Source organism: Rattus norvegicus, chromosome 1 (genome assembly GCF_021556685.1).
Source record: "Rattus norvegicus strain SHRSP/BbbUtx chromosome 1, alternate assembly SHRSP_T2T, whole genome shotgun sequence".
Taxonomy (NCBI): domain Eukaryota; kingdom Metazoa; phylum Chordata; class Mammalia; order Rodentia; family Muridae; genus Rattus; species Rattus norvegicus.
This window is the reverse complement of record NC_141534.1, coordinates 148747412-148770007: the sequence shown is the minus strand read 5'-3', so window position 1 is coordinate 148770007 and position 22596 is coordinate 148747412. Positions and strand designations below refer to the sequence as shown.

The 22596-nt window shown below is 44.5% G+C and overlaps 1 protein-coding gene across 24 annotated transcripts in view; it reads right to left on the bottom strand.

Annotated features, from left to right (window-relative positions):
• Positions 1-18227: 18227 nt before the first annotated feature.
• Positions 18228-22596, bottom strand: part of Sh3gl3 (SH3 domain containing GRB2 like 3, endophilin A3) — a 132259-nt gene continuing 127890 nt past the window's right edge. For all 24 annotated transcript variants that reach the window (XM_087593987.1, XM_087594027.1, XM_087594086.1 and 21 more), the window contains one exon: positions 18228-18857. In XM_087593987.1, coding sequence (XP_087450113.1) covers positions 18652-18857 — 206 coding nt within the window. In that variant the 3' untranslated portion in view covers positions 18228-18651. The remainder of the gene's footprint in view (positions 18858-22596) is intronic.

The window sequence follows — 22596 nt, the reverse complement described above, 5'->3', positions numbered from 1 at the left end:
AACCCCTCCCCTCCCCATAAGGGCTACTGACACCAAACCAGGAGCCTCGGCTACGTGGTGGCTCCTGTCCCCACTTTCCAGTGCTGATACAGAATTTTCTGCCAGGTCTGTTTAATAATCTCCAAGGGAGAATGACCAGTATGAGTAAAACATCCGAACTTAAAACATTTTTTGAAATCAGAAGTTTCTACCAGATCTGGAATTATTTTTATAATACCGGTTTTCAAAATTTCTTCTCCACTTCCTGTTGTGAAGTGTTACAGAGCGCTGGACACTCTATTCTCAATTTTCTTGATCCGTGTATCAATCTGGGGACACTTATTTCATGTAGTCTCTTTATCTCCCCCTTGGTTATTAAAACAGCAATAGTACTACATTACACAGGTGCACACTTAATAGAATGGCATTTAGGGACTTGTTTGAATGGCAGAGTGAGTGCCACCCTTACTTTAATGACTAACCAGAGACCAGGCTACAGTTAAGATATCAAAGTTGCCCTGGAGGACTCCAGTACTTCTGGACTGCAGTGTATCTGTCAAGCAGAAGTTCTTGAGCTAACTTGAAGCTCCACCTACTGGGCCATGGGACCCGATAGTGAAACGACAGATAAATGCCTTTTAGATTTGTTCAAAAGACGAAGACAACTAAAGAAAACCTCAGTTGGCACAAAGGCAGAGAATAACTGATAAGGGGTGCCTAGACCCTATTAGAAGTCTACAACATAACCCATGCCTAGACCCGACCAACTGGTACACATACGACATAACCCCCATACCTAAGGCCCGGGGAACATTGTAGAAGAGGGAGCAGAAAGACTGGAACAGCCAAAGGACCAAGAATTCTGCCATGACAGTTGCCCTTCAGAAACAACAGGGAACCACAGGGCTGCATGAACAGAGAAAACCAACAATGTTAATGTAGATGAAGGAAATCTCTCCAGGGCTTATCCCTAGACAGACTGAGAGTAGAAAAAAAAAAATAGTCTTCCCAAGGGAAGAGGTTCCTAATTGGTTATACAATGCCAAGGTCAGCCTTGAGATCATATACATACAAGCCACACTAAACGAACTCAACAGGAGGGGTGTGTGTGTGTGTGTGTGTGTGTGTGTGTGTGTGTGCGTGCGCGCGCGCGCACGCACGTGCGCAAAGCAATAATAAAAAAAGAGGCCATGAATTTGAGAGGGAGCAAAGGGAGGCAAGGAAGGGCTTAGAGGAAGAAAAGGACAGAGGAAAATGATAACTATAATTTAATTTTTTAAACAAATAATGCTAGGAAAAAAGGAGGTCCACATGTAGAAAATTAAAATTAGATCCACATCTATCGTCATACACAAAAACTAGCTGCAAATGAATTAAAGACCTAAATATAAAACCTGAAACTGCTAGAAGAAAGCACAGGCAGATGACATGGGTGTGAACTTTCTGAATAGGACCCCAGTTGGCCAGAAATTGAGGCCAACAGTTGACAAGTGGGACCTTATAGAACCCAAAAGCTTTTGCACACATAACAAAGTAAGGAGGAAGCCCACAGAACGGGAGAGGGCCACTGCCCGGGCACCAGAGCAGAGAATTGCCATCCAGAATACAGAGAGAACCTAAGAGCTGCAGTCGGCTCAGCAGGTATGGACACTTGCTGCTCCTGCACAGGACGCTGGATTTAATTCCTAACATACAGCATTCACGACCCTCTGTAAGTCCAATCTGAGAGGGTCTAAAGCCTGCTTCTGACTTATACAGATACTAGGGATGTATAGAAAGTAAGACCTCTGTACACATAACGAATCTTGAAAGGAGAGAGGGGGGAGATGGAGGAAAAAGGAAGGAAGGGAATAAAGGACGGACGGGAGGGAGGGAAGGGAAGGAAGGGAGGGAGGGGAGGAGGGAGGGAGGGAGAAAGGAGGAGAGAAAGAAAAAAGAAAGATTCAGAAAACAATAAAAATAAATAAATAAATAAATAAATAAATAAATAAATAAATAAATAAATAAATAAATAGATAAATAGATAGATAGAAAAATAGAAAAATGGACATGGCCTGGGATGTGAAAAGAGAGTTCTCAAATGAAATAAAAATAACGAAGAAATATCTCGGGGAATGGGGAAGTCCCATGGGCCCTCAACCCCAGACAAAATGCTATAGGTAAGCAGGAATGCTGAAAGTGGGAGAAAGTCTTCCCTAGCGAAGACTCCTGAATTGGTTATCTATTACCAAGTGGTCAGTCCTGGAAACATACATACATAGAAATAATAACGTAGTTGAGCAGGTTGCATTTTTAACAAGAAAAATTTTTGGTGTTGGCTAGGTGGCTCAGAAGTTGAGTTTAAAGGGGTTGGGGATTTAGCTCAGTGGTAGAGCGCTTGCCTAGCAAGTGCAAGGCCCTGGGTTCGGTCCCCAGCTCCGAAAAAAAAGAAAAGAAAAAAAAGAAGTTGAGTTTAAGAGAAAACATTGAATAATTTTTTTAATAGCAAAATAGGACTCTGGCAGAGGACCTGAGTTCACAACTGCCTGTGACCCCACCTTGAAGGGATCCAATGCCTCTTCTGTACTGTAAGTCCACCCGCTCTCATACATGAATATGTCCTCATACAAACATGCACACAGTTAAAAATGCAGTAAGCCACTTTCGAAACAAAATGGTTTTCATCTTTGCACAGCTTGAAGTTAATTACATGTGTTCATAATATGTATATTGTAGAACTAAAAATATCTCTCCTGATAAATGGATATGGGTAGATGGTGATTGGACAGCATTTACTCCATCAAGTGCCATGTCTGTAACTATCTGTCATATATTGATGTCCCCAACAGAAACCTCCAGGCTAGGTTGTGCACGGTATTCTGGTTCCAGTGTCATTTCCCGACAGGTTCTCCCAGGCAGAGCCTTTGTCTGTCAGCCTTTCTCATGCCCACACTCCTTTCCTCCTTTGTGCCCCACGTCAATGGATGACACAGCATTAACCTTATCACCTAGCCTTGAGTCACCCCTTGCCGATAGCACATGATGAACCAGGGCTTCTCAAAGTTTTCTTCTGAGACCCCTTCGGACGGAGAAATGCTGTGCGATCCTGGGTAAGCCAGTATATAAAATAGGTGTACAAAAGCCTATCGATAAGTCTTAATGGTTCTCTGGCATAGGTGTGACTAGACTATTTTCTAGAAGTGAATATAAATTTGAAGTGGACTTGCTTTATATTAACACGGTAAAGTTTGCCATGGCCAGACATGAAGCCCCATCCACATTCCACAGAGTTGGTTGATATTTGATTTTATAATCATCAATGCTGAGACACGTCAGCAGAACTATTTGGAGATAATTCAAAAATTGTTGAAAATTTGGTCCCATTCCCAAGTCAAAATTCATTGAACCATTTTTTTAAAAGAAAAATTAAACTCAGGTCAGGAACTCAAAATAGCAGTTTTAAGAGTCAAGCACTGTAACATAATACAAGGCAGAGACTTGCTAGTTTGATATTTACACGCTGAGGAATGATGGTGGGAAAACATGAGAAGTGTTTGCCTTCTGTAATTAAAGCACCATGTTCCTGGGAAAGCAGGAATGTTTGTACATACAGTAGACACACTGCAAGTCCTGGCAAAACTATCGGCAATCTGAGCGGAGCTGCTCCAGGCAGTGTTCACGAGTGCACAGTGATGGGCTTTACAGCAGGAAGTGTGCATAGAGCGAGCTCATACCCAGGACTGGAGTGAAGCTGGGTAACACAACGTGTGTGGGCACCACCACAACCACCTCATGTGAACATCAGGACTTTCTTACCACAGGTCAGGATGCTGCCTTTAAGTCATTAATCCCATCTTGTCAACTCCACTGCTCCATCCCACCCCAAGCCTTTTTCCTTCTGCCCCCACCATCGGCTATGCTGAACAAGGCCATCATGAGATCATATGTCACTAGGAATATAGTCACAGAAATCACACCCAAGAGCTAATCATATGCCATTATTCTACCAGGTATTAACGCATTCATTGCTCTCAGGATAAAATTGGAAACCCATCGCATGGCTTGTATGTCTCTTCTTTTTTTTATCTTTATTAACTTGAGTATTTCTTATTTACATTTTGATTGTTAATCCCCTTCCCGGTTTCCGGGCCAACATCCCTCTAACCCCTCCCCTTCTATATTGGTGTTCCCCTCACCATCCTCCCCCCATTACCACCCTCCCCCCAACAGTCACGTTCACTGGGGGTTCAGTCTTGGCAGGACCAAGGGCTTCCCCTTCCACTGGTGCTCTTACTAGGATATGCATTGCTACCTATGAGGTCAGAGTCCAGGGTCAGTCCATGTATAGTCTTTAGGTAGTGGCTTAGTCCCTGGAAGCTCTGGTTGCTTGGCATTGTTGTTCATAAGGGGTCTCGAGCCCCTTCAAGCTCTTCCAGTTCTTTCTCTGAATCCTTCAATGGGGGTCCTATTCTCAGTTCAGTGGTTTGCTGCTGGTATTCGCCTCTGTATTTGCTGTATTCTGGCTGTGTCTCTCAGGAGAGATCTACATCCGATTCCTGTCGGCCTGCACTTCTTTGCTTCATCCATCTTATCTAATTGGGTGGCTGTATATGTATGGGCCACATGTGGGGCAGGCTCTGAATGGGTGTTCCTTCTGCCTCTGTTCTAAACTTTACCTCCCTATTCCCAGCCAAGGGTATTCTTGTTCCCCTTTTAAACAAGGAGTGAAACATCCGCATTTTGGTCATCCTTCTTGAGTTTCATGTGTTCTGTGCATCTAGAGTAATTCGAGCATTTGGGCTAATAACCACTTATCAATAAGTGCATACCATGTGTGTTTTTCTGTGATTGGGTTACCTCACTCAGGATGATATTTTCCAGTTCCGACCATTTGCCTATGAATTTCATAAAGTCATTGTTTTTGATAGCTGAGTAATATTCCATTGTGTAGATGTACCACATTTTTTTATCCATTCCTCTGTTTAAGGGCATCTGGGTTCTTTCCAGTTCCTGGCTGCTATAAATAAGGCTGCTATGAACATAGTGGAGCATGTGTCTTTGTTATATGTTGGGGCATCTTTTGGGTATATGCCCAAGAGAGGTATGGCTGGGTCCTCACGTAGTTCAATGTCCAATTTTCTGAGGAACCTCCAGACTGATTTCCAGAATGGTTGTACCAGTCTGCAATCCCACCAACAACGGAGGAGTCTTCCTCTTTCTCCACATCCTCACCAGCATCTGCTTTCACCTGAGTTTTTGATCTTAGCCATTCTCACTAGTGTGAGGTGAAATCTCAAGGTTGTTTTGATTTGCATTTCCCTTATGACTAAAGATGTTGAACATTTCTTTAGGTGTTTCTCAGCCATTCGGCATTCCTCAGCTGTGAATTATTTGTTTAGCTCTGAACCCCATTTTTTAATAGGGTTACTTTTCTCCCTGCAGTCTAACTTCTTGAGTTCTTTATTTATTTTGGATACAAGCCCTCTATCTGTTGTAGGATTGGTAAAGATCTTTTCCCAATCTGTTGGTTGCTGTTTTGTCCTAACAACAGTGTCCTTTGTCTTACAGAAGCTTTGCAATTTTATGAGATCCCATTTTTCGATTCCTGATCTTAGAGCATAAGCCATTGGTATTTTGTTCAGGAAATTTTCTCCAGTGCCCATGTGTTCGAGACTCTTCCCCACTTTTTCTTCTATTAGTTTGAGTGTATCTGGTTTGATGTGGAAGTCCTTGATCCACTTGGACTTAAGCTTTGTACAGGGTGATAAGAATGGATCGATCTGCATTCTTCTACATGTTGACCTCCAGTTGAACCAGCACCATTTGCTGAAAATGCCATCTTTTTTCCATTGGATGGTTTTGGCTCCTTTGTCAAAAATCAAGTGACCATAGGTGTGTGGGTTCATTTCTGGGTCTTCAATTCTATTCCACTGGTCTGTCTGTCTGTCTCTGTACCAATACCATGCAGTTTTTATCACTATTGCCCTGTAATACTGCTTGAGTTCAGGGATAGTGATTCCCCCAGAAGTCCTTTTATTGTTGAGGATAGTTTTAGCTATCCTGGGTTTTTTGTTATTCCAGATGAATTTGCAAATTGTTCTGTCTAACTCTCTGAAGAATTGGATTGGTATTTTGATGGGGATTGCATTGAATCTGTAGATCGCTTTTGGTAAAATGGCCATTTTTACTATAGTAGTCCTGCCAATCCATGAGCATGGGAGATCTTTCCATCTTCTGAGGTCTTCTTCAATTTCTTTCTTCAGAGGCTTGAAGTTCTTATCATACAGATCTTTCACTTGCTTGGTTAAAGTCACACCGAGGTATTTTATAATATTTGGGACTATTATGAAGAGTGTCATTTCCCTAATTTCTTTCTCGGCTTGTTTCTCTTTTGTGTAGAGGAAGGCTACTGATTTATTTGAGTTAATTTTATACCCAGCCACTTTGCTGAAGGTTTATCAGGTTTAGTAGTTCCCTGGTGGAACTTTTGGGATCACTTAAATATACTATGATATCATCTGCAAATAGTGATATTTTGACTTCTTTTCCAATCTGTATCCCCTTGATCTCCTTTCGTTGTCTGATTGCTCTGGCTAGAACTTCAAGAACTATATTGAATAAGTAGGGAGAGAGTGGGCAGCCTTGTCTAGTCCCTGATTTTAGTGGGATTGCTTCAAGTTTCTCTCCATTTAATTTAACGTTAGTGACTGGTTTGCTGTATATGGCTTTTACTATGTTTAGGTATGGGCTTTGAATTCCTATTCTTTCCAGGACTTTTATCATGAAGTGGTGTTGAATTTTGTCAAATGCTTTCTCAGCATCTAATGAAATGATCATGTGGTTTTGTTCTTTCAGTTTGTTTATAAAATGGATTACGTTGATGGTTTTCCATATGCCTTAACTCCCCAACTAGCTATATGCACTTACCAATTTTATTTTCTAACCAATTTCAATTTCTAGCAAATTTCATTTTTGCTTGGTCCAAACGTAGGAGTCAGCATAGACCTGCTTTACATAGCAGCACTGAAAAACTCATGTCTAGCAGCTAAAGTTATTTCTTGTTCATGTCAAACTTGGCAAATTCTAAATGATTCTCAAGGGTATGCTAACTTTAATGGGGCGCATCCTTTGATCTCGAGGATCTGGCTGTCAACAGGCAGCATCTGTGTTAACTGTGGGAGTGAGGAGGGAGAAGTGTGCTCCAGGAAGTTACATGGCATTCTTACCCCCTTATTGATGGCAAGAACATGCATCTGGCTTTGCCTAAGTGCAGAAAAGCTGAGAGATGCTACCATCTGGGAGGATCCAGGAAGGAGGCCCATCAGGACAATGAGCCACACACAACACACACACTATTGCCTCCGCCATGTATACACATGACATAACTACAGGAATCCAAGACTCCTCAAGGGCTCTGCTAGCATCTATCAGCTACAGATGCCCTACAGGGCTCATGCAATTCTATATCAAATTAATAGTGTGTGCTCATTCTGCTGTGATTCTCTTGAGCATAGACTGAATAAGTATTCCTTACTAAAGATTGGAAATGCCTAACTCAACAGTGTATAGAGCGACACGGAGAAGAAAGGACTTAGGGGACTGGAAAGATAAAAGCAAACAGGCAACTGGGAGCAGTTCATGAAGCTTGAAGGGTCAAGAGGTCCAGTGAACAGTGGCTCTGGTAAGGCCTTGGGGGAATAAAGAGTGTCTTCAAAGGAGTGATGTCAGTAAGAGAAAAGAATAGCAGATTCCAGCTGCCTCATCCACACACATATTCCACATGGGGGCAGTAGAAAGGATGTCTTTAATCTGAGCATTCATGAAGGCCCCAAACATTGCAGGATCAAGGGTGTAAAAGTAAACTCATTTCAAAGATTTTTTTCCTGGAGATGAACACACTGCAGGGGCATCCTGCTGTCACAAGGCCACACACAAACTTGTTTAATTTCACCATATGCTGTCATCTAGGGATTCAGAGGCCACCTCATCCATGGTCCAAGAGAGCTTGCTAGCACTCTAGCTTGTGACAGACCTCAGTATTTTGGTTTTCTGGGCATGCAAAATGAAAGGATTATGGTTTTATGGAAACTTTGACCCAGATGTTAATGGTAAGCCTGTAGCCAAGTAATGCAAAGCAGGATTGGCCTACTTCTGACCAGCCCCTAAAAGAGCAGTATGTGAAACCGTGAAAGGGAAGCCAAGGATGCAGTAAGACCCCAGGATGCTGGAGATGCCAGAAACATCAGGTGTATGCTGAGGAAAGTCACGGGAAATCAACAGTCACCCCAAGAAAATGGCATGTGGGCTGTAGCCATCGAGGCTGCACAAGTGAGGCTACTCAAACCCTCTGTGTCTCACATCAGCTTCATGTGCCCTGGCTGCTACTGGGCACGGAGCTACAGAAGTTAATGTTTTCTCTGCTGAATTTTGGGCTTGCTATAGTTCTATCCCTCCTTTTTCTGCCCCATTCTTCCTTTTTAAAAAAGTAACTATTAAGCTTGTTCTTTAAAATGGTTATATGAGACTTTAGCAACTACCAGCCCCGATTCCCCTTCACCCTTACCCACCTCCTCCCTACAAGTCTCTTTCTCCAATTCATGTCTCTTTATTTTGTTTTATGATTCAGTTTAACCAGGGCCATCTGTGTGACAACAGATTTGGAGCCCCCTGTCCCATCCGTGGGTCCCTTGCTGAAGACAATGTCTAGTCCTCTCCCACACTCTGTAAGTATCTAACTCTGGTGCTGAGAATTGAAGCTAGGGCTTTAAACACACTAGGCAAGCACTAGCTTCCTTTTGAAACAAGACAGCTTGCCATTGCTCACTGCAAGTATGTAAGTTGTGAATTTTCACTAAGCTGAATAATGAAGAGTTTGCTGTGCAAATCTGGACTTGGGGTTTAATTTTTCATATAATATACTTTAATTATATTCTTTCTTGGGACTGCTAAATACTAGAGGTAGACTAAATACACATTGTATTATGAGTTTATTGTGAATTTTAGGAGGACAGTGGATAAAGTATATGGCTTGTAATGAAATGACCCCCTACACACACACACACACACACACACACACACACACACACACACACACACACACAAGTGCTGAAGACTTGGTCTCCTGGTGATGGTGCCATTTATGGGGAAGGTGGGAACTTTAAAAGGTGGGGCTAAGCTAGAGAAAGTAGTCTGATGGAGGCATGCCTTCCATGGTCTAGAGGAGGGGCTAAGCTAGAGGAAGTAGTCTGAGGGAGGCATGCCTTAGAAGGTCTAATCATGTCTCCAGTTACACTGTCTCTCCCTGTTTTCCAAATCACATGAAGGCAGCATATTATCTTTCTCTTGTGACATACTCTGCCCAACCACAGGCCCATAAACAGAAGGGGAAAGCACAACAGAAAGAGACCTCTAAACTGATAACCCAAAATAAACATTTCCTTCTTTTGAATTGTTTTTCTTGAGTATTCGTCCCAGCAGTATAGAACTAACACAAACATCATGGCAGTCAGGGTCGTGAAGAAAGGGAAGGGATACAGAGCAACAAGCATAGAATCCCTGCCAGGGGCCTGTAGGACTCTGTGTCTAAGAACCGCCAATCATCCAATACATGCTGCCCACACGGTATGTATGTCTACCTGTGCACAGCTCCATGTACATTCCAGTTGTGGCCTGTAACACACTCCCTGCTCAGCACAAAGATCTCAACAGATCCTACGTGCTTGCCTCAACTCTGATGATTTAGAAGGTGTACCATCTCAGGCTACCGTCTAGGGGAAACAGGTAGGAGTCCATCAACTCCATGTCTGAACTGACGTGCCAGAGGGAAAATGCAATGCTAGTCTTTATCGTGTAAAGAGAACACGTGAGGCCTCTGCGGCAAAGGCCTGAGAGATTTCACAATGTCTAACTGGTCTTACTGGGAAAGGCCTTCTCTGCTGAAGGCAGTCAGTGAAGACCTGTTGATCTTTTCTTCAAAGGTGAAGGCAGCCCTGGGAGCTGCAAAGAACTCAGAGAATCAAAGAAAACATGACACCAGTGGATAGAATGGGGGAAATGGAAGTCTAATATTTTCCTTATGAATAATTTAAAACAATCACTTTAGCCAGCACGTTACAAAAGTACACAGGTGGAAACAGCACGTAACGAAGTGGCGTGTCCAATAAAGTGGAAAGTGGAAGAAAGGCTTGCAAGTGAAGTCTAAAACTCTGAAGTAAGCATTTCAGTGGATGCCTTCAGTAGCAGACCTAGCCAAAGTGAGGCTGAGCAAAAGCAGAAGCATTTACAATTATCCAATCAGAAGTCCAAGAATGAGGGGGCAACGGGATACAGGGAGCACCAGAACATAAACCAATGTGCATGTGCAAAAGGCTGACTCAAGCTTAGGGAGATAATGTCAGAACAAGTCCCACGTGAGAGAATTCATAAGGGTATGACAAAGTTCACCATTCCAAAGTCAGTTTTACAAGTGTTTACAAAGCCCCTCGTGTGCCAAGGAATCTCTATAAGATCACTGGCAGAAACTAGGTAAGCCAGGAGAGAATAGGTCAGTCATTCAGGACACAACTACCCAGATGGCAAAAACAGTCCTTCAGAAATGGAGAAGACATACTTTCCAAAGCCAAAGCTGAGGGAGCTTGCTGTTAATAGATGTGCCCTGTAAGAAATACTAACAGCATGGACATAAAACATTAACACATATGAGTGGTTAAGACACATGGGTAGCAGCAACTGCTTAGTCAAATTCAAAACACTGTGTAAACTATCTCGAATTCTAGAAAAAGAATTAAAATAGTTATTGAGAGAAGAACTTGTTGGAGGCTACATATACATTAAGAACATGGAAATCAATGAGGGAGAAGTGTAAAAGTGCGCAGACTTTTAATGAATATACTCAAAATTACATCAACTTTAATGGACTGCAATAATGTTTTTAATGAAACTATGGGAAAAAAACAAGAACTTGTGTTTTATGTTTTGGTTTAATATGAAAAAATAACTAGATTTAAAGAAAAGGGCAGAAATCGAATGACAAACAAAAAGGGACATAATGCAATTGGCACCAGGGAAATGCAAAAGGTCAAGAGACTACCATGAATACTTAACCAATTAACTGTACAGAAAATGAATTAAAGTTCTAGAAATACTCCTAAGTATGCCTACCAAGACTGAACCTTCAAGAGAAAAATCTAAACGTCAATAACCAATAATCAAACTCAGTCCCAAAGCAAATGCAGGCCCGGGTGGGCAGACCATGCCTAAGATGGCCTCTGCCAAAGCCCTTGGTCCTGCCAACATTGGACCCCAGTGCAGGGGAATATGGGGAGGGGGGTAGTAAGGGAGATGTATGGGGGAACACCCATATGGGGGAGGGTGAGAGGAGGGGATGGGGGCTTATGGATAGGAAACTGGGAAGGAGAATAACATTTGAAATTAAGAAATATATCTAATAAAAAAATGAAAAAAAAAAAGGAAGGCCCCTGCCCAGTGCCATAGGACATGGGCGGGGCATGGCACTCCTGAGACAACCCCAGCCACCCTGAGCCAGTAAGTGGTGGAGAGACAGAAGAGAAAGAGGAACAGAAAGTGTTGCACAATGAAGAGATACAGAACTGGAGACCTGAGGCCATGGTGAGGTCCGGGCCCATGCTGCCATCGAGGTGCATGGCCTTGCAGCAGTTTGAGCCTGTTACAACCAAAAGCTAGGCTAGCATTTCTGCTGCCTGAGGCCACGTTGCTGTCTGGGTGCTGTGCAGACCTGGCCCCACCCTTCACCTAGGCATTGTGGGAGAGCTGGTCTGGAAGATTCCATAGCAGGAGAGGAATTACCCATCCCCCACCAGCTGCAGACTTGGGAGAGTGGGTCCTGCACCTCACCCAGGAAGCACAGTAGAGCTGGACCTGGTGGCAAAGGCATGGCTGAGCCAGCAGAGCAGAAGGGCTGGCCTGCCCCTCGCCAGATGCAGTGTTAGATGCGCTAGCCAGAGCAAAAGAGTTTGCCCTGCTGGTGCGGCTGCAAGAGAACGGGCAGGCTGACCAGTTCAGCTACCACGCAGGCCCAGATCCAGGGCTTTGAGCTGCCCCACCCCAACATGCACCCTGTTTATGAACTGGTGGAGCATGTGAAGGAGCCGGTCCTAGAGATTCAAAGCTGGAGGATCTTCATGACACCTTACAACAACAGGCTATCCCAGGAAAGCCCATGAGGATCCAGAACTACCCTTCTGTTGATAGTTCAACAGAAGCCGGAGGCCTCAAATCAGAACTAGGACTCATTGCAACGAACATTTGTGAGTAAAGATGTGTAGACGAACGTGTACACTGTGTGAGACACCGTCATGCACTACAGAATCCACAATGAAACTGTGTTTTCTTCTGCAGGAAGGTTGCAAGGGCAGAGGTCAGATATGGAGGGACAGAGAGATGAGTGGGATTGTGCTGATGATGTGAAATTCACAAAGAATTAATAAAAAGTTAAAGTTAAAGAAAATCCCAAAAAAGGAAAACCTAGGGCCAAATCACTTCACAAGACAAAAAGAGTTAATATTAATATTTATTTTATTTATCTATATCTTCCCCAAAAACCGAAGGCTAGGAAATACTTGCAATGTGCTTTAACTCGTGTATCGCCTTGGTGCTAAAGCCAGATGCAGGCACTCTAGGAACCGATTACCAGCCACTGTCCGCTCTCAGAACTGGAGCACATTAAATGGACTGCATGCCATGCTTGAAGGATTTCATAACTGAGATGTAAGGATGTCTTCTGCCCGGTCACGCCCAGGACACGGATTATCTCGCTGTCCAGTATCTCCTCACCGGATACGTGCTCGACAACATATGCAAATGAATGTGATGTGTCATGTGTTGCTGTTGCTCCAATCAAAAGATCCGGCCAATCAGCCTTCACAGTCCCCTTGCTCTTCTCCAGGAAGTGGCTGGGGCTGGTCTTGGCACAGTCAGCCACACAGACCATTGCAGCCACGGTTGTCCCAATCTTGCAACACAGTCCAAAGCCTTGAACATCTCTGTGTATTTTGTCTGTCAGTCTTCTCTGTTCCTCCCCACTAGCACTGTCTGAGCCAACCCTGCCAGTCTTCCCAGCCTACAGTCACATTCTAGTAGCCTTGGAATTCTCTAGGTTCTTAAACTATCATTCCCATACGGCCACTCCCCATCTAGTCACTTCCTCTGCAGTGTTTGACCCAGGAAGCACAGGTCCTGACATGTAACCGCAGCAGGCCCACCACCCCCACCTCCTCCTGCACCAAGGCTGATCCCTACACAAGGACGGCTACAGCATGCTTCCGCTCTCACTTTGCAGCTGTCTGCACACACATCTCTGGCTAGATCCCATCTGCCCACACATATTCAAGGCCTCACCAGTGGTAGCATCTTACTTTACATAGACAAACATCAAATTGTAAGACTAGAAATATTGAAACTCTTAAAAGAAGACATAATACATTCTTGATCGAGCACCAAAAACACAGGTTACAAAAGCCAAGGTAGCAGGATTACCTCTAAATCGTATTGGTAAATTGTCACGTGCTGCTTAAGTTTATTGAAAACAGACCCTGGAGTGGAGAGAGCCTCCGATGCTTCTACTAATCCCCTTCTCTAAAGGAGAGGAAAAAACAGCAAGCAGCTACGGGTGCTGAACACTGTCTGTGAGAACAGTCAGTCAGCCATTTCCAACAGTCGTTGCTGTTGCTTATCTCAAGGTGTGGAGGTGCCGACAGCTGGAATGAGAACCCAGAAACACCGTGGAGGGAAAGCTCAACCAGCTTCTCCTGCCAACATCTGCTGGATGTTTGTGAGCCTCTCATTTAATGGTGTTGCCATTCTTTGCTCTCTGTCAGGCCACACCAGTCAACTCTGTGGGGGTCACAAGCTCCTGGTTTGATGATATTTTGCTGTCTGCTCTCTCTCTCTCTCTCTCTCTCTCTCTCTCTCTCTCTCTCTCTCTCTGATACTTGCTAGATATTTAATGAACTTGCATTTCTTCAAAACTGAAAGCATGACTACCATAGACCGTTAGAACCATACAGAAGAACATCAAGTGAAAGTCTTCTGCACAGCAAAGGGAAACTCAGTATTTAGATTGCAGTGATATATTTGCAAAACAGATCTGGCGAGGAGTTAATACCTAAAGTATATAAGGAATTCTTGCAAATGAATGGCAAAAAAATAAAGTAAAATGAAATAACCTAATTTTGAGCAAGGAGCCCAGAGAATGGCCAGCAGATAAAAAGAAAGGAGGCCAATCTCACTACTCAGGAAACTGCAGCTCGAAGCCCGGGAAGATGCAGTGCTCTTGCTAATCCTTTGCTCTCCATGGTTTCTAATGGGCAACTGCAATCTGAAAATACCACATGGAAATTCCCATCAATGATCGATCCCTTGCTGTAACTTACAGACTGCTCTGAGGGATGGACTGGTCTTCCTGCGCGGCCTTGCTCCAGCGTGCCCAGGACATGGACTGTCTTGCTGTCCGGTGTCCCCTCACTGTGCACCTGCCCAGCAGTCCCTTAGCGGAGTGCCTGCTGCCACGTCCACGGCTGCGGTATAAGCAATACTTACTCCACTGAGTATGGCCTCCTCGTCAGCACAGGGGAGGTTATGAGGGCAGCTTGGATACGCCAAGGGAAAGCTGTAAGGTGTTTCATTTAAGCAAAAATTATGAAGGTCTCATAGATAAAATAATCATATGCTAAGTTTGATAAAAATCCTTAGAAAAAAAATCTTGGAAGCTGTGAAGACAAAGACGGACCCTGTGTTGGTTTTACCACCACAGACTCCAGAAGCGAGGGTTACAGCATGGAAGATGGTTACAATGGAAAGGTATCCACACGTGTGTACACATGCAGGGGCAGAGTCTGTGTATCTGTGTCTGTGTGTGCATCTGTCTCTGTTTCTATGTGTGTATGTGTATCTGTGTCTTTCTGCATGTGTGTGTCTGTCTCCCTGTTCTATCTCCATCTCTCTCATGTGTCTGAGTATCTGTCCCCAACTCTCTCTCCATATGTGTATCTCTGTCTGTCTCTGTGTGTATGTGTATGTGTGTCTTTTTCTGTGCATGTATCTCTGTCTCTGTCTCTCTGTCTGTCTCTGTCTCTGTCTCTCTGTCTCTCTGTCTCTCTGTCCTTCTCCCGTGTGTGTGTGTGTGTGTGTGTGTGTGTGTGTGTGTGTGTGTGTATTACTGAGTGCTTGGTCTCAGACATCTAGTCTGGGTCCCCTGCAGTAAGGAGAGGTGAGTGTCACCTCACGTCATCAGGGACAAGGCTAACAAGTGGTGAGAGCTGAGGAGGAAGCCATAACTCTTGGCAATAATGTGAACTGATACAGTGCTCATAGCAAACAGTAGAAAATGCAACCAACAGCAGGGGCACGCAACCTTTGGGAAGTGAGGTGCTTTAATGAGATTAACTAATGCATCAAGGTTACAGAAACCCAAGTTCAATTTGCTTGTCTTTCTGCCGATTTCTAGGTAAAATAACTTTAAAATATGTATCACACTAATTGGCCAGCAAACTAGAAATGTGGAGGAGCAGAAACCTGGTTATAACTTATGCACCCACACAACAAATACTAAATAGGTAGTTCGAGGGCTTAGGTCTGTAATTAGCATGTAAAGCTGAAACCACAATATACCCCCCATTTATGTTCACCTATGAATACAAAAGTGTGCACAGGCAAGATGGGAAGGGGAAAATGTCACAACAGTAATTCTTTTGGGGTTGTGGACTGCAAGGTGATTTCCACTTTCCTTTACAACTTTACAGACATCCTGAATTTTTCTGTTATATATCTGTATTACCTTTAAAATTAGAAAAATAAAGCTATTTGAAACAAAAATTGTTCTGGCATCTGAAAGGTCATGGATACTTTGTCCAAGTAAAGAAACTTTGCGTGACTTTCTTAATGTGAAAAAGAGAACTGAATGCAGGCTGGGAGGTGTGCTCCATGGTTGTTCTATCAACTCGACACAAGCTAGGGCCATTGGAAAGAGGGAACCTCAGCTGAGAAAACGCCCATCAGGTAACCCACAGGCAAGCTTCGTGAGAGTTTGCTGATTAGTGGCTGATATTTGAGGGCCAATTTAGGGCCCACTCTAGCCAATCCCATGGGGTTGATGGTCTTTGGTTACACAATGCAATAGGCTGAGCGGCCAGTAAGCAGCACTCCTCCAGACCTCTGCTTCAGTTCCTGCCACAGGTTCCTGCCTGGAGTTCCTGCCTTGACTTCCCTCCATGATGGACTACCATGACTGTAAGAGAAAATAAACCCTTCCCTCCCCAAGTTGCTTTTCCTCATGGTGTTTGCTATAGTAGGAAACAAACCAGGAAGGCAGCGAATTTCCAAAAACTTTGAGTGCCTTGGAGCAGGAACTCACAGAGAAATGTTTCCTCCAACAGCCGGTTAGAAGTAGTTGGTGTCAAGCCTGTGCCAGGAGTCAAATGTTATCTGCCAGCCTTCTCCACAGACATCATGTGGAAATGGGACCCTGCACTGCAAAACAGCTGAGGCCACAAGCCCATGGAAGACACCAAGTGGCACAATCTGAGCAGGACATGGTCGCTATACCCTCTCCTCAGCAGCTGCCCGGCAGCGAACCACATCCTGTTTCTAATTGCTCTAAAGTGAGCTGATGCAAATTGCTGGATGTTTCTGTTATTGTTACAAGTTAATCTGTAGCTGTCAATTAACTTCAACTACTGCATATTTCCCCTAGACAAGTTATCAGAGCAAATTATAAGCATCAGGAGTCCTGGGTTTCTCGTTGATAAGTGTCTAATACGGCAAATGAAAGACAAAAGGCGGGTGTAAATACAGGCTTGTTTGTGAATTTACATGGGGAAAAGAGCTATTCTAGGAGGGTGACAACTGTGGGCACGGGAGAAGACTATACAGTAACATTCTAGTTCTGACATTTCGCTGTGACTGGGAAAGTGACTTGGCATTTCTGTGGCAGCATCCTAGTGTCTGAAGAACAGGTGTTGCGTGAAATAACAAAAAAGGATGCACCAGCCCATGCGAGCGCCGGCGACTCTCTGGCCCCGTCCACCATGCAGCCTCCATGGCTAGCCCCATGTAGCAACTGCCCATCTCACAGTTACCTGTCACAAATCTCTGTAGCTCCGTAAAATCAAAACTCCAGAGGCTTGTAACTTATCAGTCAGATTTATACCAGTAAATTCTCAACCCACAAAACGCCCAAACAAAGAATTCAGGGTCAATTGATATTGATATAAGCTGCCCACTTAGATTGGACAAATTGTCCTGTAATAATCCATCCCATATATGCTATTCATAGCTACCTGTGGCTATTTAAAACCACACAGATCTGGGTCGTCCTTCTCTTCCTCCATCTTCCTTCCTTCTCTCTCCGTACTCTGTCTCTAAATTCTTAGCCGGCCTTCCTTTTTCACTGCCCTATCACGGGCTCTTGCCTTATCTTGTGCTTGCCTCACCTGCATACTAACAGCAAACCACAAATGGGCATCGGCTCACCCCCAGGATGGTCTGTGAGGTTTTCATGGACGGTGCTTAGAGCAGCACCTGGCACATAACATCCAGTAAACATTAAGAATTACGATTTCACACACACACACACACACACACACACACACACACACACACACACACACACTCTGAAGTCTAGGAAACCAGACTTAACACCTTTTCAGATGACCTATCTAGCCTCTGAGCTTTTGTTACAACAGGGCAGGTCCCAGTGACTGGTGAACACTGTAAGCCAGCGTCTGTCACACTATCAGAGTTCAAACTCTTGTTCCTGCCACTACTTGGTTGTCGATCCTGGACAAGCCCTTCCTGACCCCGCTTCTGTGCCGAAGCGAGCAACAACGGCCTCTTCTTTGTGGGGCAGAGCTGCTACTGGACTCCCCTGAGCCACGACATGCGACAAGGTCATCCTGGAGGTAAGGCCAGGGCTAGTTCTATAAACCTAGGTTATCGGACACAGCCTTCAGCATCCTCAGTGGGACTGACTGAAATCCTACCTGCCTACATACGACAACAAGGCTGGGGCTGGGCTGTTTAATGAACTTGCCGGTAGGCAGGGAGCTTCTGATCTTGGGCAGAGAAGGCGATGTCCCATGTTTAAATCAGTAGCTAAAAAAGGGCCATACCCCACCTGCTGACATTGATCTGCAGCCGTCAGCTAAGGACCCCACCTGGGACCCCAGGCCAGCCAAGGATTTGCCCTGAAGTCCAAGCTTAAAAAAGCAACTTGACATTAAAAATAACCAGTCTTTTATGAACACAGTGTGCCATGTTTATTGGGCTGTTCACAGGTAAGCTTAAAACAGGAAAAGACCAAATGCCGTCAATAATGTCAAGAAACAAAATCTTTAGCTTTCATAGCCGCAAAGGGCGCGTTCCCACTGCAGCTAAGGACTACCCAGGACATTCGAATGGGCGCAATTTACTTTTCTTAGCAACAGGAAGCAAATACATTTAAGCAATGACTTTTTAGAACAAGAAGAAAACTATTTTTATGAGTTAGGACAAAGAAATCAGTTATACAAATTAAATTGATACAAAATACATTATAAAGAAAACACACATACAAAAGTGATTAAGTGGGCCAGAGAGCGAGGATGTCACAGAACACCACACTGAGAGAACACTGGTGCCAATTCATTTCAGTTCTGAAGTCAGGTCCAAAAGACACATTTACCGAGGTAAAGGCACAATGACTTCCACGTAATTAATAGGGAAGAAGCCGGATTCCCCACGGAGCATTCCTTCATACCAGTTTTCATCTATCTGATTGGTTAATGTAATGATGTCCCCTTCTTTAAATCCCAATTCTCCTTCGTTTTCTGGCTCAAAGTCATAGAGACCACGACAGCAGGGCTGGTCCGAGGGAATGTCAGTACCTGTCCATGTGATACGGAGACAAAAAGTGCAGGTTAACAGACAGATCACCCAGAGAACAATGGGGATGAGCCTGTGCTTGCTCCCGCCTACCCCAAGGCTGCCTTCCACCGCTACTGTGTGTGGTCCCCTGGTTGCCTCCAGCCTCCTCCGTTCTCCAGCTGCCTTAGCCAACCCCGCCTCAGACCCCTCTGCACACAGTGCCTGACTTTTAAATCCTCTGAGGAGAAGGATACATGCCCAGTCCATCTCCTGGGCACAGGAGCTCTCAGCTTGGCCCTGAGCCCAAGGGGAAGGCAAATCACAAGGCCCCCATCCAGACTCCAAAATGGATGCTCAGATTTTCTTTGGGGTGACTGGATGAACTTGAGAACATTAAAGGACAAAGTTGAGGTGATGTGTTACCCATGTCAAGGAGTGCTGTGGTGGTAACATGAGAACAAGAAGAGAGAAGCCACAACAGAATACAGATGTTCACAGAGCTGACTAATGGGGTCAAGCCTAGAGATCCCCTAAAAACTGAAGTATGGTCACTGTAAAAGAGAAAATGAGTATACAGATCTGGGACAAGTCAACTCTAACTCATTGACTCAGAGATAACCAGTGTGAGGCCTGAGAAGGCCAGGTGTCTATATGAATATGTATCTGTGAATTTCCATATATGTTTTCATTAAATAATATTTGTGCATTTAGTACTGTGAGCCTAACCCCATACACATCTACCAGCCACTGGCCAGCTGCCACCTGTGCCCATTCTCTTTACTGTTGCCATCTCTTATGGCGGTCATTCTGAGCACTCCTGAACCTATTGGATCTATATCCTCTCTCCCTCCCTTCTTTTCCTTTCTCCCTCCCTCCCTCCCAACTTCCTCCCTCCCTCACTTCTTTTCCTTTCTCCCTCCCTCCCTTATTTTTCTTTCTCCCTTCCTCCCTCCCTCCCTCCCTCTCTCCCTTCCTCCCTCCCTTCTTCCTCCCTCCCTCCCCATCCCTCTCTCCCTCCTCCCTCCCTCCCTCCCTCTCTTCCTTCCTCCCTCCCTCCCCATCCCTCTCTCCCTCCCTCCCTCCCTCCCTCTCTTCCTTCCTCCCTCCCTCCCTCCCCATCCCTCTCTCCCTCCCTCCCTCTCTTCCTCCCTCCCTCTCTCCCTTCCTCCCTCCCTCTCCCTTCCTTTCCCTCCCTCTCTTCCTCCCTCCCTCCCTCTCTCCCTTTCTCCCTCCCTCTCCCTTCCTTTCCCTCCCTCCCCATCCCTCTCTTCCTCCCTCTCTCCCTCCTTCTCTCCCTCCCTCCCTCTCTTCCTTCCTCCCTCCCTCCCCATCCTCTCTTCCTTCCTCCCTCTCTTCCTCCCTCCTCCCTCTCTCCCTTCCTCTCCCTTCCTCTCCCTCTCTCTCTTCCTCCCTCCCTCCCTCCCCATCCCTCTCTCCCTCCCTCTCTTCCTTCCTCCCTCCCTCTCTCCCTTCCTCTCCCTTCCTCTCCCTCTCTCTTCCTCACTCCCTCCCTCCCTCCTCCTGTCTCCTTGCCCTGTCTCTTCCCCATCTTTTCCCATCTCTTCTCTTCCCTGCTCCCTCCCTGATTTTTCCCTCATACCCTCTTTCCTCTTCCTTTCTCCTTTACACTTTCTCTGCTCTCACAGAAAGTCTGAAGTAGTGTGAGCCTCTCTTGACATACGTGCACACAAATATGTGCATTTGCCCTCTAACAGCCTAGAACAGGATTTGGTCATCATGGAACATGAAACGTGTCAAGTTGCTTAGCGTTTGTTATCAGTTCAATAGGGTGCCTTTGTAGTTCAAAATCACAAGCCCTTACACACTCCCAACACCGGGCCTCTATCTGCCAAGCTGGGTACAAACAATTCCATTTGGTTGTATGTTTTATTTTATTTTATTTTATTTTATTTTATTCATTTATTTATTGCTGGTGCTGGCAAGTGGGCAAGTAGTAGGTTTTCTATTTGGCTTTGTAATTTCAAATTCTGGGACAGTCAAGGAAGGTAAATAAATGAGGCCTTTCACCCATACCTCAACCTCCATGGCTATGAATGGTTACTGTACAGAATTTTATTTCTAAGTCTTTTTCATGTTACCACTTTTATTTTTAATCCATATAGATTTTGACAAAAAGAATTGATTATGTTTTAATGATGCTGAAGCAGTTTTAAAGTGATCCCTTTTCCTCACTGATTTCAAATATTGCATTGATACCTTATTGCTGAGGGTCTCTTCCTATATAGCCCAGGCTGGCCTTGAACTCAAAGGGATCCTCCTGCCTCCCCTTCCCAAGTGTTAGAATTACAGGTAGCATCACACCTGGCTTTACCATTTAATGACTGTGAGCCCTGTGGTCTATTTTGAGATTTTCAATTCAGATCAGTTGATCTGTTTGGCAATAGTACCATATCTCTTTTTATATTACAGCTTTAAATAAATGTCGGTAACTAGTAAGGCAAGTTCCTGGCCACTGTTCCGTTGCAGAATTTCCTGGGCATTCTCATAATCACACAGATAAGCTCTAGTGCCGCTGTATAACCTCCATTTTGACTGGATTATACTTGGTATTTTTCCTCTAAGTATTAGTAAAATAAACTTTATGAGACGTTTTAAATCACTGGCCATCTGAAAAGGCCACAGTAAGTACCATGTTTTGACTCTGACTTTGCTACTATTTTAAGGTTTTTATGTCTAAACTTAAAAGTGAAATGACCCAAGTAGGCTATGCAAACACAATTAGTTGATTTTATTTATTTTTGTAGGTAAATATTTCTTCTTCATTTTTGAGATAGTCTGAAGATTTTCTACAAATTCCCAGGCCATATAGACCATGTGAGTTCATGAATATAGGGCACCCTCAGGCTACCTTAAGATAAGACTTCGCATGTCTGGGGTGGGCCTGGTTTCCTGGTCCAGCTCTTGGTAGCTCCCTCCGAACCTCAGAGGTTCCCACTGCCCCCTGTGAAGGAGCTGAAGTTGTAACGACAGGGGCCAGGGAGATGATACATTCACTGGAGGAGGGCTGTGGACCACTGGTAAGACCAAGATTGCCTCTAAGGAAGGGATGGAAGGAAGCTAAACCCAACCCAGACAAGGCACACATGGTAAGGCCATAGGCATTAGCTGGCTCCAGAGCCAGGGTGGAGAGTCCCAGAGAAAAAACAATTTCCAGTCTTCTGACTGAATATCTGACATGCTTTTCCTTCTGCCATTCAATTTTATGGCCTCTATTTTGTTTTCTTTTGTTTTCTTTTTCTTTCTATTGCTATTTGGCCAGTGGTGGTTTGAATGGGGCTCACATATTTGAAAGTTTGGTTCCTGCAGGGAGACAAATAACCCTATTAAAAAATGGGGTTCAGAGCTAAACAAAGAATTCACAGCTGAGGAATGCCGAATGGCCGAGAAACACCTAAAGAAATGTTCAACATCTTTAGTCATAAGGGAAATGCAAATCAAAACAACCCTGAGATTTCACCTCACACCAGTGAGAATGGCTAAGATCAAAAACTCAGGTGACAGCAGATGCTGGCGAGGATGTGGAGAAAGAGGAACACTCCGCCATTGTTGGTGGGATTGCAGACTGGTACAACCATTCTGGAAATCAGTCTGGAGGTTCCTCAGAAAATTGAACATTGAACTGCCTGAGGATCCAGCTATACCTCTCTTGGGCATATACCCAAAAGATGCCCCAACATATAAAAAAGACACGTGCTCCACTATGTTCATCGCAGCCTTATTTATAATAGCCAGAAGCTG